Raw genomic sequence first — 15207 nt, 5'->3', positions numbered from 1 at the left:
CATCAAACTGTTGAACAGCTTCTATCACCAGACCATCAGACTGTTGAACAGCTCAGTTGGTAGAGCATGGCGCTTGCAACGCCAGGGTTGTGGGTTCGATTCCCACGGGGGGCCAGTACAAAAAAGTATGAATGTATGTAATTGTAAGTCGCTCTGGATAAGAGCGTCTGCTAAACGACTTAAATGTAAATGTAAATTACCATCAGACTGTTGAACAGCTTCTATCACCAGACCATCAAACTGTTGAACAGCTTCTATCACCAGACCATCAGACTGTTGAACAGCTTCTATCACCAGACCATCAGACTGTTGAACAGCTTCTATTACCAGACCATCAGACTGTTGAACAGCTTCTATCACCAGACCATCAGACTGTTGAACAGCTTCTATCACCAGACCATCAGACTGTTGAACAGCTTCTATTACCAGACCATCAGACTGTTGAACAGCTTCTATTACCAGACCATCAGACTGTTGAACAGCTTATATTACCAGACCATCAGACTGTTGAACAGCTTCTATTACCAGACTGTCACTGTTGAACAGCTTCTATCACCAGACCATCAGACTGTTGAACAGCTTATATTACCAGACCATCAGACTGTTGAACAGCTTCTATCACCATCAGACTGTTGAACAGCTTCTATCACCATCAGACTGTTGAACAGCTTCTATCACCATCAGACTGTTAAACAGCTTATATTACCAGACCATCAGACTGTTGAACAGCTTATATTACCATCAGACTGTTGAACAGCTTCTATCAACAGACCATCAGACTGTTGAACAGCTTCTATTACCATCAGACTGTTGAACAGCTTATATTACCAGACCATCAGACTGTTGAACAGCTTCTATTACCATCAGACTGTTGAACAGCTTCTATTACCAGACCATCAGACTGTTGAACAGCTTCTATTACCATCAGACTGTTGAACAGCTTCTATTAACAGGCCATCAGACTGTTGAACAGCTTATATTACCAGACCATCAGACTGTTGAACAGCTTCTATTACCATCAGACTGTTGAACAGCTTCTATTACCAGACCATCAGACTGTTGAACAGCTTCTATTACCATCAGACTGTTGAACAGCTTCTATTAACAGGCCATCAGACTGTTGAACAGCTTATATTACCAGACCATCAGACTGTTGAACAGCTTCTATCACCAGACCATCAAACTGTTAAACAGCTTCTATTACCAGACCATCAGACTGTTAAACAGATTCTATTACCAGACCATCAGACTGTTAAACAGATTCTATTACCAGACCATCAGACTGTTAAACAGATTCTATTACCAGACCATCAGACTGTTGAACAGCTTCTATTACCGAACCATCAGACTGTTGAACAGCTTCTATCACCAGACCATCAGACTGTTGAACAGCTTCTATTACCAGACCATCAGACTGTTGAACAGCTTCTATTACCAGACCATCAGACTGTTGAACAGCTTCTATCACCAGACCATCAGACTGTTGAACAGCTTCTATTACCAGACCATCAGACTGTTGAACAGCTTCTATTACCAGACCATCAGACTGTTGAACAGCTTCTATTACCAGACCATCAGACTGTTGAACAGCTTCTATTACCAGACTGTCACTGTTGAACAGCTTCTATCACCAGACCATCAGACTGTTGAACAGCTTCTATTACCATCAGACTGTTGAACAGCTTCTATCACCATCAGACTGTTGAACAGCTTCTATCACCATCAGACTGTTGAACAGCTTCTATCACCATCAGACTGTTAAACAGCTTATATTACCAGACCATCAGACTGTTGAACAGCTTCTATCACCATCAGACTGTTGAACAGCTTCTATCACCATCAGACTGTTGAACAGCTTATATTACCAGACCATCAGACTGTTGAACAGCTTCTATCACCATCAGACTGTTGAACAGCTTCTATCACCATCAGACTGTTAAACAGCTTATATTACCAGACCATCAGACTGTTGAACAGCTTATATTACCATCAGACTGTTGAACAGCTTCTATCAACAGACCATCAGACTGTTGAACAGCTTCTATTACCATCAGACTGTTGAACAGCTTCTATTACCAGACCATCAGACTGTTGAACAGCTTCTATTACCATCAGACTGTTGAACAGCTTCTATTAACAGGCCATCAGACTGTTGAACAGCTTCTATTACCAGACCATCAGACTGTTGAACAGCTTCTATCACCGAACCATCAGACTGTTGAACAGCTTCTATTACCAGACCATCAGACTGTTGAACAGCTTCTATTACCAGACCATCAGACTGTTGAACAGCTTCTATTACCAGACCATCAGACTGTTGAACAGCTTCTATCACCAGACCATCAGACTGTTGAACAGCTTCTATCACCAGACCATCAGACTGTTGAACAGATTCTATCACCAGACCATCAGACTGTTGAACAGCTTCTATCACCAGACCATCAGACTGTTGAACAGCTTCTATCACCAGACCATCAGACTGTTGAACAGCCTCTATTACCATCAGACTGTTGAACAGCTTCTATTACCAGACCATCAGACTGTTGAACAGATTCTATCACCAGACCATCAGACTGTTGAACAGCTTCTATTACCAGACCATCAGACTGTTGAACAGCTTCTATTACCAGGCCATCAGACTGTTGAACAGCTTCTATTACCATCAGACTGTTGAACAGCTTCTATTACCAGACCATCAGACTGTTGAACAGATTCTATCACCAGACCATCAGACTGTTGAACAGCTTCTATTACCGAACCATCAGACTGTTGAACAGCTTCTATTACCAGACCATCAGACTGTTGAACAGCTTCTATTACCAGACCGTCAGACTGTTGAACAGCTTCTATTACCATCAGACTGTTGAACAGCTTCTATCACCAGACCATCAAACTGTTGAACAGCTTCTATTACCGAACCATCAGACTGTTGAACAGCTTCTATCACCAGACCATCAGACTGTTGAACAGCTCAGTTGGTAGAGCATGGCGCTTGCAACGCCAGGGTTGTGGGTTCGATTCCCACGGGGGGCCAGTACAAAAAAGTATGAATGTATGTAATTGTAAGTCGCTCTGGATAAGAGCGTCTGCTAAACGACTTAAATGTAAATGTAAATTACCATCAGACTGTTGAACAGCTTCTATCACCAGACCATCAAACTGTTGAACAGCTTCTATCACCAGACCATCAGACTGTTGAACAGCTTCTATCACCAGACCATCAGACTGTTGAACAGCTTCTATTACCAGACCATCAGACTGTTGAACAGCTTCTATCACCAGACCATCAGACTGTTGAACAGCTTCTATCACCAGACCATCAGACTGTTGAACAGCTTCTATTACCAGACCATCAGACTGTTGAACAGCTTCTATTACCAGACCATCAGACTGTTGAACAGCTTATATTACCAGACCATCAGACTGTTGAACAGCTTCTATTACCAGACTGTCACTGTTGAACAGCTTCTATCACCAGACCATCAGACTGTTGAACAGCTTATATTACCAGACCATCAGACTGTTGAACAGCTTCTATCACCATCAGACTGTTGAACAGCTTCTATCACCATCAGACTGTTGAACAGCTTCTATCACCATCAGACTGTTAAACAGCTTATATTACCAGACCATCAGACTGTTGAACAGCTTATATTACCATCAGACTGTTGAACAGCTTCTATCAACAGACCATCAGACTGTTGAACAGCTTCTATTACCATCAGACTGTTGAACAGCTTATATTACCAGACCATCAGACTGTTGAACAGCTTCTATTACCATCAGACTGTTGAACAGCTTCTATCACCAGACCATCAGACTGTTGAACAGCTTCTATTACCATCAGACTGTTGAACAGCTTCTATTAACAGGCCATCAGACTGTTGAACAGCTTATATTACCAGACCATCAGACTGTTGAACAGCTTCTATTACCATCAGACTGTTGAACAGCTTCTATTACCAGACCATCAGACTGTTGAACAGCTTCTATTACCATCAGACTGTTGAACAGCTTCTATTAACAGGCCATCAGACTGTTGAACAGCTTATATTACCAGACCATCAGACTGTTGAACAGCTTCTATCACCAGACCATCAAACTGTTAAACAGCTTCTATTACCAGACCATCAGACTGTTAAACAGATTCTATTACCAGACCATCAGACTGTTAAACAGATTCTATTACCAGACCATCAGACTGTTAAACAGATTCTATTACCAGACCATCAGACTGTTGAACAGCTTCTATTACCGAACCATCAGACTGTTGAACAGCTTCTATCACCAGACCATCAGACTGTTGAACAGCTTCTATTACCAGACCATCAGACTGTTGAACAGCTTCTATTACCAGACCATCAGACTGTTGAACAGCTTCTATTACCAGACCATCAGACTGTTGAACAGCTTCTATCACCAGACCATCAGACTGTTGAACAGCTTCTATCACCAGACCATCAGACTGTTGAACAGCTTCTATCACCAGACCATCAGACTGTTGAACAGCTTCTATTACCAGACCATCAGACTGTTGAACAGCTTCTATCACCAGACCATCAGACTGTTGAACAGCTTCTATCACCAGACCATCAGACTGTTGAACAGCTTCTATTACCAGACCATCAGACTGTTGAACAGCTTCTATTACCAGACCATCAGACTGTTGAACAGCTTATATTACCAGACCATCAGACTGTTGAACAGCTTCTATTACCAGACTGTCACTGTTGAACAGCTTCTATCACCAGACCATCAGACTGTTGAACAGCTTATATTACCAGACCATCAGACTGTTGAACAGCTTCTATCACCATCAGACTGTTGAACAGCTTCTATCACCATCAGACTGTTAAACAGCTTATATTACCAGACCATCAGACTGTTGAACAGCTTATATTACCATCAGACTGTTGAACAGCTTCTATCAACAGACCATCAGACTGTTGAACAGCTTCTATTACCATCAGACTGTTGAACAGCTTCTATTACCAGACCATCAGACTGTTGAACAGCTTCTATTACCATCAGACTGTTGAACAGCTTCTATTAACAGGCCATCAGACTGTTGAACAGCTTCTATTACCAGACCATCAGACTGTTGAACAGCTTCTATCACCGAACCATCAGACTGTTGAACAGCTTCTATTACCAGACCATCAGACTGTTGAACAGCTTCTATTACCAGACCATCAGACTGTTGAACAGCTTCTATTACCAGACCATCAGACTGTTGAACAGCTTCTATCACCAGACCATCAGACTGTTGAACAGATTCTATCACCAGACCATCAGACTGTTGAACAGCTTCTATCACCAGACCATCAGACTGTTGAACAGCTTCTATCACCAGACCATCAGACTGTTGAACAGCCTCTATTACCATCAGACTGTTGAACAGCTTCTATTACCAGACCATCAGACTGTTGAACAGATTCTATCACCAGACCATCAGACTGTTGAACAGCTTCTATTACCAGACCATCAGACTGTTGAACAGCTTCTATTACCAGGCCATCAGACTGTTGAACAGCTTCTATTACCATCAGACTGTTGAACAGCTTCTATTACCAGACCATCAGACTGTTGAACAGATTCTATCACCAGACCATCAGACTGTTGAACAGATTCTATCACCAGACCATCAGACTGTTGAACAGCTTCTATCACCAGACCATCAGACTGTTGAACAGCTTCTATCACCAGACCATCAGACTGTTGAACAGCTTCTATCACCAGACCATCAGACTGTTGAACAGCTTCTATCACCAGACCATCAGACTGTTAAACAGCTTCTATTACCAGACCATCAGACTGTTGAACAGCTTCTATTACCGGACCATCAGACTGTTGAACAGCTTCTATTACCGAACCATCAGACTGTTGAACAGCTTCTATTACCGAACCATCAGACTGTTGAACAGCTTCTATTACCGGACCATCAGACTGTTGAACAGCTTCTATTACCAGACCGTCAGACTGTTGAACAGCTTCTATTACCAGACCATCAAACTGTTGAACAGCTTCTATTACCAGACCATCAGACTGTTGAACAGCTTCTATCACCATCAGACTGTTGAACAGCTTCTATTACCAGACCATCAAACTGTTGAACAGCTTCTATTACCAGACCATCAGACTGTTGAACAGCTTCTATTACCAGACCATCAAACTGTTGAACAGCTTCTATTACCAGACCATCAAACTGTTGAACAGCCATCACTAGACGTCTACCAGGTGATGCACATTTACTCACACAACAAATACACACACACAAGCTATCACACACACCTCCACACACCTCATACTCATGATGTGATAACGTCCCCAAGTCACCTACACAGAGGTGTCAGTCAGCAGCCTGGAGAGGACCTGCCACCGCCATGTCTCTCCCAGCAACCTCAGTCAGACACACACATTCAACCTGTTTTCCAGGTCCACAGCCTCTCCCGCTCATATTTTTTATGTTAGTGTGTGTTGTCAATCAGATAGAGCCATGATCAGATCCTTGACCTTGTGTTCCCTCTCTGACCTGTTTACCCTTATGGCATTGAGTCAGACAGGCTCAAAACGACCCCAGTTAGCCAGAAAGTACAGCCCCTATAAGGGCTAAGGCAACATTCTAAACCTCTACCTCTGGCGCTCTGTCCTGTCGCCTTTATTCCTGCTGGAGTCTCATCTCCATCTCCCAAACAACTCTGTGGCTGTTAATGACATATACATATGTATGAGGGGCATGACAATCAATATGACAAAGATAGTGGCTTGGCTGGGGCTCTCTCCCAGACCCTGGAGACTCATTTCTCAGATGGTGAAGTGGACAGGAGAGTACAACCCCATCACCGGCGCAGCACAAAGCACAGCACCTCACCGCACTGAATGTTTCTGTGTGCACAGCCCCTCACCGCACTGAATGTTTCTGTGTGCACAGCCCCTCACCGCACTGAATGTCTCTGTGTGCACAGCCCCTCACCGCACTGAATGTCTCTGTGTGCACAGCCCCTCACCGCACTGAATGTCTCTGTGTGCACAGCCCCTCACCGCACTGAATGTCTCTGTGTGCACAGCCCCTCACCGCACTGAATGTCTCTGTGTGCACAGCCCCTCACCGCACTGAATGTCTCTGTGTGCACAGCCCCTCATCGCACTGAATGTCTCTGTGTGCACAGCCCCTCACCGCACTGAATGTCTCTGTGTGCACAGCCCCTCACCGCACTGAATGTCTCTGTGTGCACAGCCCCTCACCGCACTGAATGTCTCTGTGTGCACAGCCCCTCACCGCACTGAATGTCTCTGTGTGCACAGCCCCTCACCGCACTGAATGTCTCTGTGTGCACAGCCCCTCACCGCACTGAATGTCTCTGTGTGCACAGCCCCTCATCGCACTGAATGTCTCTGTGTGCACAGCCCCTCACCGCACTGAATGTCTCTGTGTGCACAGCCCCTCACCGCACTGAATGTCTCTGTGTGCACAGCCCCTCACCGCACTGAATGTCTCTGTGTGCACAGCCCCTCACCGCACTGAATGTCTCTGTGTGCACAGCCCCTCACCGCACTGAATGTCTCTGTGTGCACAGCCCCTCACCGCACTGAATGTCTCTGTGTGCACAGCCCCTCACCGCACTGAATGTCTCTGTGTGCACAGACCCTCACCGCACTGAACGTCTCTGTGTGCACAGACCCTCACCGCACTGAATGTCTCTGTGTGCACAGCCCCTCACCGCACTGAACGTCTCTGTGTGCACAGACCCTCACCGCACTGAACGTCTCTGTGTGCACAGACCCTCGTCTTTTTATCACATTGTGGTATTGCTCGATACACGCACGCACGCACGCACACACACACACACACACACATTCTCTGTCATGTAAATGCACAGACTAGATGCACAGATCAGTCACAGACAGATGTGCACACATTCACATTCTCCCTCTTTTACACACGCTTACAGGTGTACACAAACACACACACACGCACAGTGACAGTGACAGCGACATGCCTGGGGGAGCTGATAAACTCATCAGAAGAACAATCTCTCCTCTGCATACATCTTCAATACATCAGCCATCAAAGAAGTCTAATCACATTACTGTTGTAGCTTTGTTGGGTTTTGTCCCCATTCCCGTCCCTGTCCCCTCGACCTGGCCTATGCCAGACACGTCCCTTTATCGCTGAGGCTGAGCAGGCATTTAGGGGTCACCTTCCTGTGTAATCAGCCTCGAGGGTGGTGAGATTATGGCCAGCATCATTGGGCCATACATCATCCTGAGGTGAAGCAGGCCACGGAGGAAGAAGGAAGGAGGAAGGGAATGGGAGGAAGGAGGTGGGGGGGTGCTAACGGGATGAGAGTAGGTCTATTAGCCAGACCCCAGCATGATCCTCTAATCTGTTGTGTCTGTCCTGTAGATCATGTGTCAGTGGGCGGCCTGGGAGACAGCTTCTATGAGTACCTCCTCAAGGCCTGGCTGATGTCGGACAAGACAGACGAGGAGGGCAAGAAGCTCTACTACGAAGCTCTGCAGGTAAACCCCTCCAGAAACCTAGCCAACACTCTTCTTTCCTCTCCTCTCTCCCCCTCCACTACTCTCCCCTCTCCTTTCTACTCCCCCTCCACTCCCCTCTCCGTTCTACTCCCACTCCACTCCTCTCCCCTCTCCTTTCTACTCCCCCTCCACTCCTCTCCCATCTCCTTTCTACTCCCCCTCCACTCCTCTCCCCTCTCCTTTCTACTCCCCCTCCACTCCTCTCCCCTCTCCTTTCTACTCCCCCTCCACTACTCTCCCCTCTCCTTTCTACTCCCCCTCCACTCCCCTCTCCGTTCTACTCCCACTCCACTCCTCTCCCCTCTCCTTTCTACTCCCCCTCCACTCCTCTCCCATCTCCTTTCTACTCCCCCTCCACTCCTCTCCCATCTCCTTTCTACTCCCCCTCCACTCCTCTCCCCTCTCCTTTCTACTCCCCCTCCACTCCTCTCCCCTCTCCTTTCTACTCCCCCTCCACTCCTCTCCTCTCCCCCTCCACTCCTCTCACCTCTCCTTTCTACTCCCCCCACTCCTCTCCCCTCTCCTCTCTCCCCCTCCACTCCTCTCCCCTCTCCTTTCTACTCCCCCTCCACTCCTCTCCCCCTCCACTCCTCTCCCCTCTCCTTTCTACTTCCCCTCCACTCCTCTCCCCTCTCCTTTCTACTCCCCCTCCACTCCTCTCCCCCTCCACTCCTCTCCCCTCTCCGTTCTACTCCCACTCCACTCCTCTCCCCTCTCCTTTCTACTCCCCCTCCGCTCCTCTCCCCTCTCCTCTCTCCCCCTCCACTCCTCTCCCCTCTCCTTTCTACTCCCCCTCCACGCCTCTCCCCTCTCCTTTCTACTCCCCCTCCGCTCCTCTCCCCCTCCACTCCTCTCCCCTCTCCTTTCTACTCCCCCTCCACTCCTCTCCCCTCTCCTTTCTACTCCCCCTCCGCTCCTCTCCCCTCTCCTCTCTCCCCCTCCACTCCTCTCCCCTCTCCTTTCTACTCCCCCTCCGCTCCTCTCCCCTCTCCTTTCTACTCCCCCTCCCCTCCTCTCCCCTCTCCTTTCTACTCCCCCTCCGCTCCTCTCCCCTCTCCTTTCTACTCCCCCTCCGCTCCTCTCCCCTCTCCTTTCTACTCCCCCTCCGCTCCTCTCCCCTCTCCTTTCTACTCCCCCTCCACTCCTCTCCCCTCTCCTTTCTACTCCCCCTCCACTCCTCTCCCCTCTCCTTTCTACTCCCCCTCCACTCCTCTCCCCTCTCCTTTCTACTCCCCCTCCACTCCTCTCCCCTCTCCTTTCTACTCCCCCTCCACTCCTCTCCCCCTCCACTCCTCTCCCCTCTCCTTTCTACTCCCCCTCCGCTCCTCTCCCCTCTCCTTTCTACTCCCCCTCCGCTCCTATCCCCCCTCCACTCCTCTCCCCTCTCCTTTCTACTCCCCCTCCACTCCTCTCCCCTCTCCTTACTACTCCCCCTCCGCTCCTCTCCCCTCTCCTCTCTCCCCCTCCGCTCCTCTCCCCTCTCCTTTCTTCTCCCCCTCCTCTCCTCTCCCCTCTCCTTTCTACTCCCCCTCCACTCCTCTCCCCTCTCCTTTCTACTCCCCCTCCACTCCTCTCCCCTCTCCTTTCTACTCCCCCTCCACTCCTCTCCCCTCTCCTTTCTACTCCCCCTCCACTCCTCTCCCCTCTCCTTTCTACTCCCCCTCCACTCCTCTCTCCTCTCCTTTCTACTCCCCCTCCGCTCCTCTCCCCCTCCACTCCTCTCCCCTCTCCTTTCTACTCCCCCTCCACTCCTCTCCCCTCTCCTTTCTACTCCCCCTCCACTCCTCTCCCCTCTCCTTACTACTCCCCCTCCGCTCCTCTCCCCTCTCCTCTCTCCCCCTCCACTCCTCTCCCCTCTCCTTTCTTCTCCCCCTCCTCTCCTCTCCCCTCTCCTTTCTACTCCCCCTCCACTCCTCTCCCCTCTCCTTTCTACTCCCCCTCCACTCCTCTCCCCTCTCCTTTCTACTCCCCCTCCACTCCTCTCCCCTCTCCTTTCTACTCCCCCTCCACTCCTCTCCCCTCTCCTTTCTACTCCCCCTCCACTCCTCTCTCCTCTCCTTTCTACTCCCCCTCCGCTCCTCTCCCCCTCCACTCCTCTCCCCTCTCCTTTCTACTCCCCCTCCACTCCTCTCCCCTCTCCTTTCTACTCGCCCTCCGCTCCTCTCCCCTCTCCTTTCTACTCCCCCTCCGCTCCTCTCCCCTATCCTTTCTATTCCCCCTCCACTCCTCTCCCCTCTCCTTTCTACTCCCCCTCCGCTCCTCTCCCCTCTCCTTTCTACTCCCCCTCCGCTGCTCTCCCCTCTCCTTTCTACTCCCCCTCCGCTCCTCTCCCCCTCCACTCCTCTCCCCTCTCCTTTCTACTCCCCCTCCACTCCTCTCCCCTCTCCTTTCTACTCCCCCTCCACTCCTCTCCCCTCTCCTTTCTACTCCCCCTCCACTCCTCTCCCCTCTCCTTTCTACTCCCCCTCCACTCCTCTCCCCTCTCCTTTCTACTCCCCCTCCACTCCTCTCTCCTCTCCTTTCTACTCCCCCTCCGCTCCTCTCCCCCTCCACTCCTCTCCCCTCTCCTTTCTACTCCCCCTCCACTCCTCTCCCCTCTCCTTTCTACTCCCCCTCCGCTCCTCTCCCCTCTCCTTTCTACTCCCCCTCCGCTCCTCTCCCCTCTCCTTTCTATTCCCCCTCCGCTCCTCTCCCCTCTCCTTTCTACTCCCCCTCCACTCCTCTCTCCTCTCCTTTCTACTCCCCCTCCGCTCCTCTCCCCCTCCACTCCTCTCCCCTCTCCTTTCTACTCCCCCTCCGCTCCTCTCCCCTCTCCTTTCTACTCCCCCTCCGCTGCTCTCCCCTCTCCTTTCTACTCCCCCTCCGCTCCTCTCCCCTCTCTTTTCTACTCCCCCTCTGCTCCTCTCCCCTCTCCTTTCTACTCCCCCTCCGCTCCTCTCCCCTCTCCTTTCTACTCCCCCTCCGCTCCTCTCCCCTCTCCTTTCTACTCCCCCTCCGCTCCTCTCCCCTCTCCGTTCTACTCCCCCTCCGCTCCTCTCCCCTCTCCTTTCTACTCCCCCTCCACTCCTCTCCCCTCTCCTTTCTACCCCCCCTCCACTCCTCTCCCCTCTCCTTTCTACCCCCCCTCCACTCCTCTCCCCTCTCCTTTCTACTCCCCCTCCACTCCTTTCCCCTCTCCTTTCTACTCCCCCTCCACTCCTCTCCCCTCTCCTTTCTACTCCCCCTCCGCTCCTCTCCCCCTCCACTCCTCTCCCCTCTCCTTTCTACTCCCCCTCCACTCCTCTCCCCTCTCCTTTCTACTCCCCCTCCACTCCTCTCCCCTCTCCTTTCTACTCCCCCTCCGCTCCTCTCCCCCTCCACTCCTCTCCCCTCTCCTTTCTACTCCCCCTCCACTCCTCTCCCCTCTCCTTTCTACTCCCCCTCCGCTCCTCTCCCCTCTCCTTTCTACTCCCCCTCCGCTCCTCTCCCCTCTCCTTTCTATTCCCCCTCCGCTCCTTTCTACTCCCCCTCCGCTCCTCTCCTCTCTCCTTTCTACTCCCCCTCCGCTCCTCTCCCCTCTCCTTTCTACTCCCCCTCCGCTCCTCTCCCCTCTCCTTTCTACTCCCCCTCCGCTCCTCTCCCCTCTCCTTTCTACTCCCCCTCCGCTCCTCTCCCCTCTCCTTTCTACTCCCCCTCCGCTCCTCTCCCCTCTCCTTTCTACTCCCCCTCCGCTCCTCTCCCCTCTCCTTTCTACTCCCCCTCCGCTCCTCTCCCCTCTCCTTTCTACTCCCCCTCCGCTCATCTCCCCTCTCCTTTCTACTCCCCCTCCGCTCCTCTCCTCTTGTCTTCTCTCCTCAGCTTTTCTCCTGTCTTACTGAGATTAATGGCTACAGTACCAGCACTATCTGAAGCGCTGACTATACCTTGTCAAAAGGCTCTTTCGACCTCGATTGAAAGCTTTTGTCTGTGTGTCAACAACAGTTACATTTCTTCCATTACTGTGAACAGTCAGAGTCAGAAATCAATAAAAGTATGGGTTGGAGTCTGAATTTGAAGCATGCTACGCCAGGTAGGAGTTGTCTATTTCTGAGTGTAGTACAAACTGCACTCCACAGGAGATGGTTCAAGTAGGAGGCTGTCAGTGGATGGGGGGGCAGCCAGACTCAGAGCTCTGTCTAGTGGAATGGGCTCTGACTGCTGCTAGCTCAATTCTCTGTTTCATTAGAGCCAAGCAGCCTGTCCTGTGGGAGATAAAGATGTTTCTCTCTGTGCAGAGGTCCACAAGGACCCAGACTACTCCAGGATATTACCCTCCCTCCTCAAGTCCCCTCCCAGACAGCCTTGTTTCCCCACCACACCTGCCTATCTACCCGCCCGCCCGTCCGTCCGCCTGCCATCACCACAAGCAGGTCACCCACAGCGAGAGGGTCCCCATGGCCACGCCATGCCATCCTCTATTTGGGTCAGGCAGACTGTGAGGCAGGCGGTTAGGACAGACGCTGTTCTCTTATTAATGGCTCCTTGGCATCCTCGCCTCAGTGCCGGCCTGGCCTACATTCTCTCTCTCTCTCTGTCTCTGTCTCTTTGTCCCCCCCCCCCCAATGAGAAGAGACGCTGAACAAGATGTGCTGCTGTCTGCCTCTGTCTATCTGCTCCTGTACTGGCCCAGCCCAGGTCTATTTGTCTGTCAGGCTCGCTGTTGCTAAACAGAATATAGGCTGCCTTTAAAGAGACCAAAGGAAATGAAATAGCCAGCTTAGGGGAATATTAATCAGCTGGTTTTCTGAGGCGGATCGTGGCGTATAATGCCCAGCCGCCTAAACACGGCCCATTTACATGATGTCACTGCAAAAGCACAGATCTGAATCATCTTTTAAAAATGTCATTACTCTCAGGAGAGTTGCCATATTTTGTTTTCTTAGGTCTTCCCCCAGCAGGAGAAAAGCAAACCCAATGAATATGAAAAGAAATATGCCAAATGAAGCGATGATCAATTAGGCGTATCAGAGAATGCACCTGTAATAGTGTGCGTTTCAGCATGCCGTCGACTCGTCTTAGCTGCGGTTATTTATTCCCTATGTTGAAAGGTAGTTTTATATCTTTCTCTACATCAATAATGGCCCATTTATTTCTGTAATAACTTTGTTTTGTCTGTCAGTCATGGGATGGTACCGTATTGGACACCTGCTGTGTGGCTAGTGGGAGAGAGGGGCCACCCGTTGTTCTGAATGGCACCTCCTGGTGTCATGTCTCACTGTGGGTGGGACACGCCTGCCATTTGAGGATATCTCTGGGTAAAGTGGCCCTTGTGTGTATGTGTAAATGTCAGGGACAAATAGGAACTTTGAGTCCACGCCGCCCCAGAAAATAGATAACAGTGGCTGGTGACCAGCTCGGACCCCTAGTTTTCCTGCAACAGCAGCTTCATCAAGCTTAACAATGCTATTTGGGCAGTAGTTATTCATGTTCCGGAAGGGTCTACTCCATTTGCAGGGGAATGGCTCTTGTCTGGGACTGCGAGTGGATAGAGTGCTCATCTGTCTTCCGTTCTTGTCATTGTCTTCCAGGCCATTGAGACCAGTTTGATGAGAAAGTCCAGCGGTGGCCTGATGTACATCGCTGAGTGGAAGGGCGGGCTGCTGGAGCACAAGATGGGTCACCTGACGTGCTTCGCCGGGGGCATGATCGCCCTGGGGGCGGACGGAGCGCCCGAGGACAAGACGGGTCACCAGATGGAGCAGGCCTCAGAGATTGCCCGCACCTGCCACGAGTCCTACGCCCGCACCAGTGAGTCTTACTGACTGACCCCGTCGTCTGGGGAACATCAGTCTCCGTGTCTCCCTCTACACAGCACTGGTAGGCAACGGGGTCCAAGTGTGTACAGGCTTTTGTTTGTATTCTGCTTGAAGACACCTGATTCAACTATTCCAGCTAATCTTCAGATTAGGCTGTGATTAGTTGAATCAGGTGAGTTAATGCTTGGCTGGAACAAAATCCTGTACACACTGCAGCCCTTCAGATCCAGAGTTGCTTACCCCGTCTCTGTAAAGTGTCTCTCTATTTCATATACCTCCTTTAGATATTGTGTCAGTCATATACTAATACTGTAGCTCCGCTCTGCAAGATCATAGTACCTGGCATTACTCTCTAAAGCCTTACCTTTTTTTTAGTCTAAAACTCTCTCCCTCCCAGGTGAGACCGTATTAGTTCTGAAGCCTAGACAAAAGGAGGTGTGGGAGTCAACAACAGGACACTCACTGTCTCTCTCTCTCACTCACTCACTCACTCACTCACTCATTCACTCACTCACTCACTCACTCACTCACTCACTCACGCACCACGCACGCACACAGACACACTCCTCTTCAGGAGCCGTTGAGCCTGGTTTTCTCTGAGGCCAGAAGGGCTGCTGGGTAGACAGAGCATAGTGTCAGCCAGGTTAGTCTGAGTTAGAGGGTCTCCTCTCTCACTTCCTCTGGTCCGGATTGACCATCAGGAAATCTATTAGGGCTGGGATTGCCAGGGACCTCACAATACAATATTATCACGATACTTACGTACCAATACTATATGTATTGTGATTCGATGTTCCAAATACACTGCTCAAAAAAATAAAAGGAACACTTAAACAACACAATGTAACTCCAAGTCAATCACACTTCTGTGAAATCAAACTGTCCACTT

The 15207-nt window shown here is 50.1% G+C and overlaps 1 protein-coding gene across 1 annotated transcript in view; it reads left to right on the top strand.

Moving 5' to 3' along the window:
- The window catches only part of LOC129817502 (mannosyl-oligosaccharide 1,2-alpha-mannosidase IA-like), a 182150-nt gene that overhangs the window by 152361 nt on the left and 14582 nt on the right, over positions 1-15207 (top strand). Inside the window, exons 8-9 of the mRNA XM_055872812.1 lie at positions 8408-8523; positions 14091-14310. Coding sequence (XP_055728787.1) covers positions 8408-8523; positions 14091-14310 — 336 coding nt within the window. The remainder of the gene's footprint in view (positions 1-8407; positions 8524-14090; positions 14311-15207) is intronic.

Source organism: Salvelinus fontinalis, chromosome 20 (assembly GCF_029448725.1).
Source record: "Salvelinus fontinalis isolate EN_2023a chromosome 20, ASM2944872v1, whole genome shotgun sequence".
NCBI classification, from domain to species: domain Eukaryota; kingdom Metazoa; phylum Chordata; class Actinopteri; order Salmoniformes; family Salmonidae; genus Salvelinus; species Salvelinus fontinalis.
The sequence above is the reverse complement of the archived record's forward strand: the minus strand, read 5'-3'. Positions and strand labels throughout refer to the sequence as shown.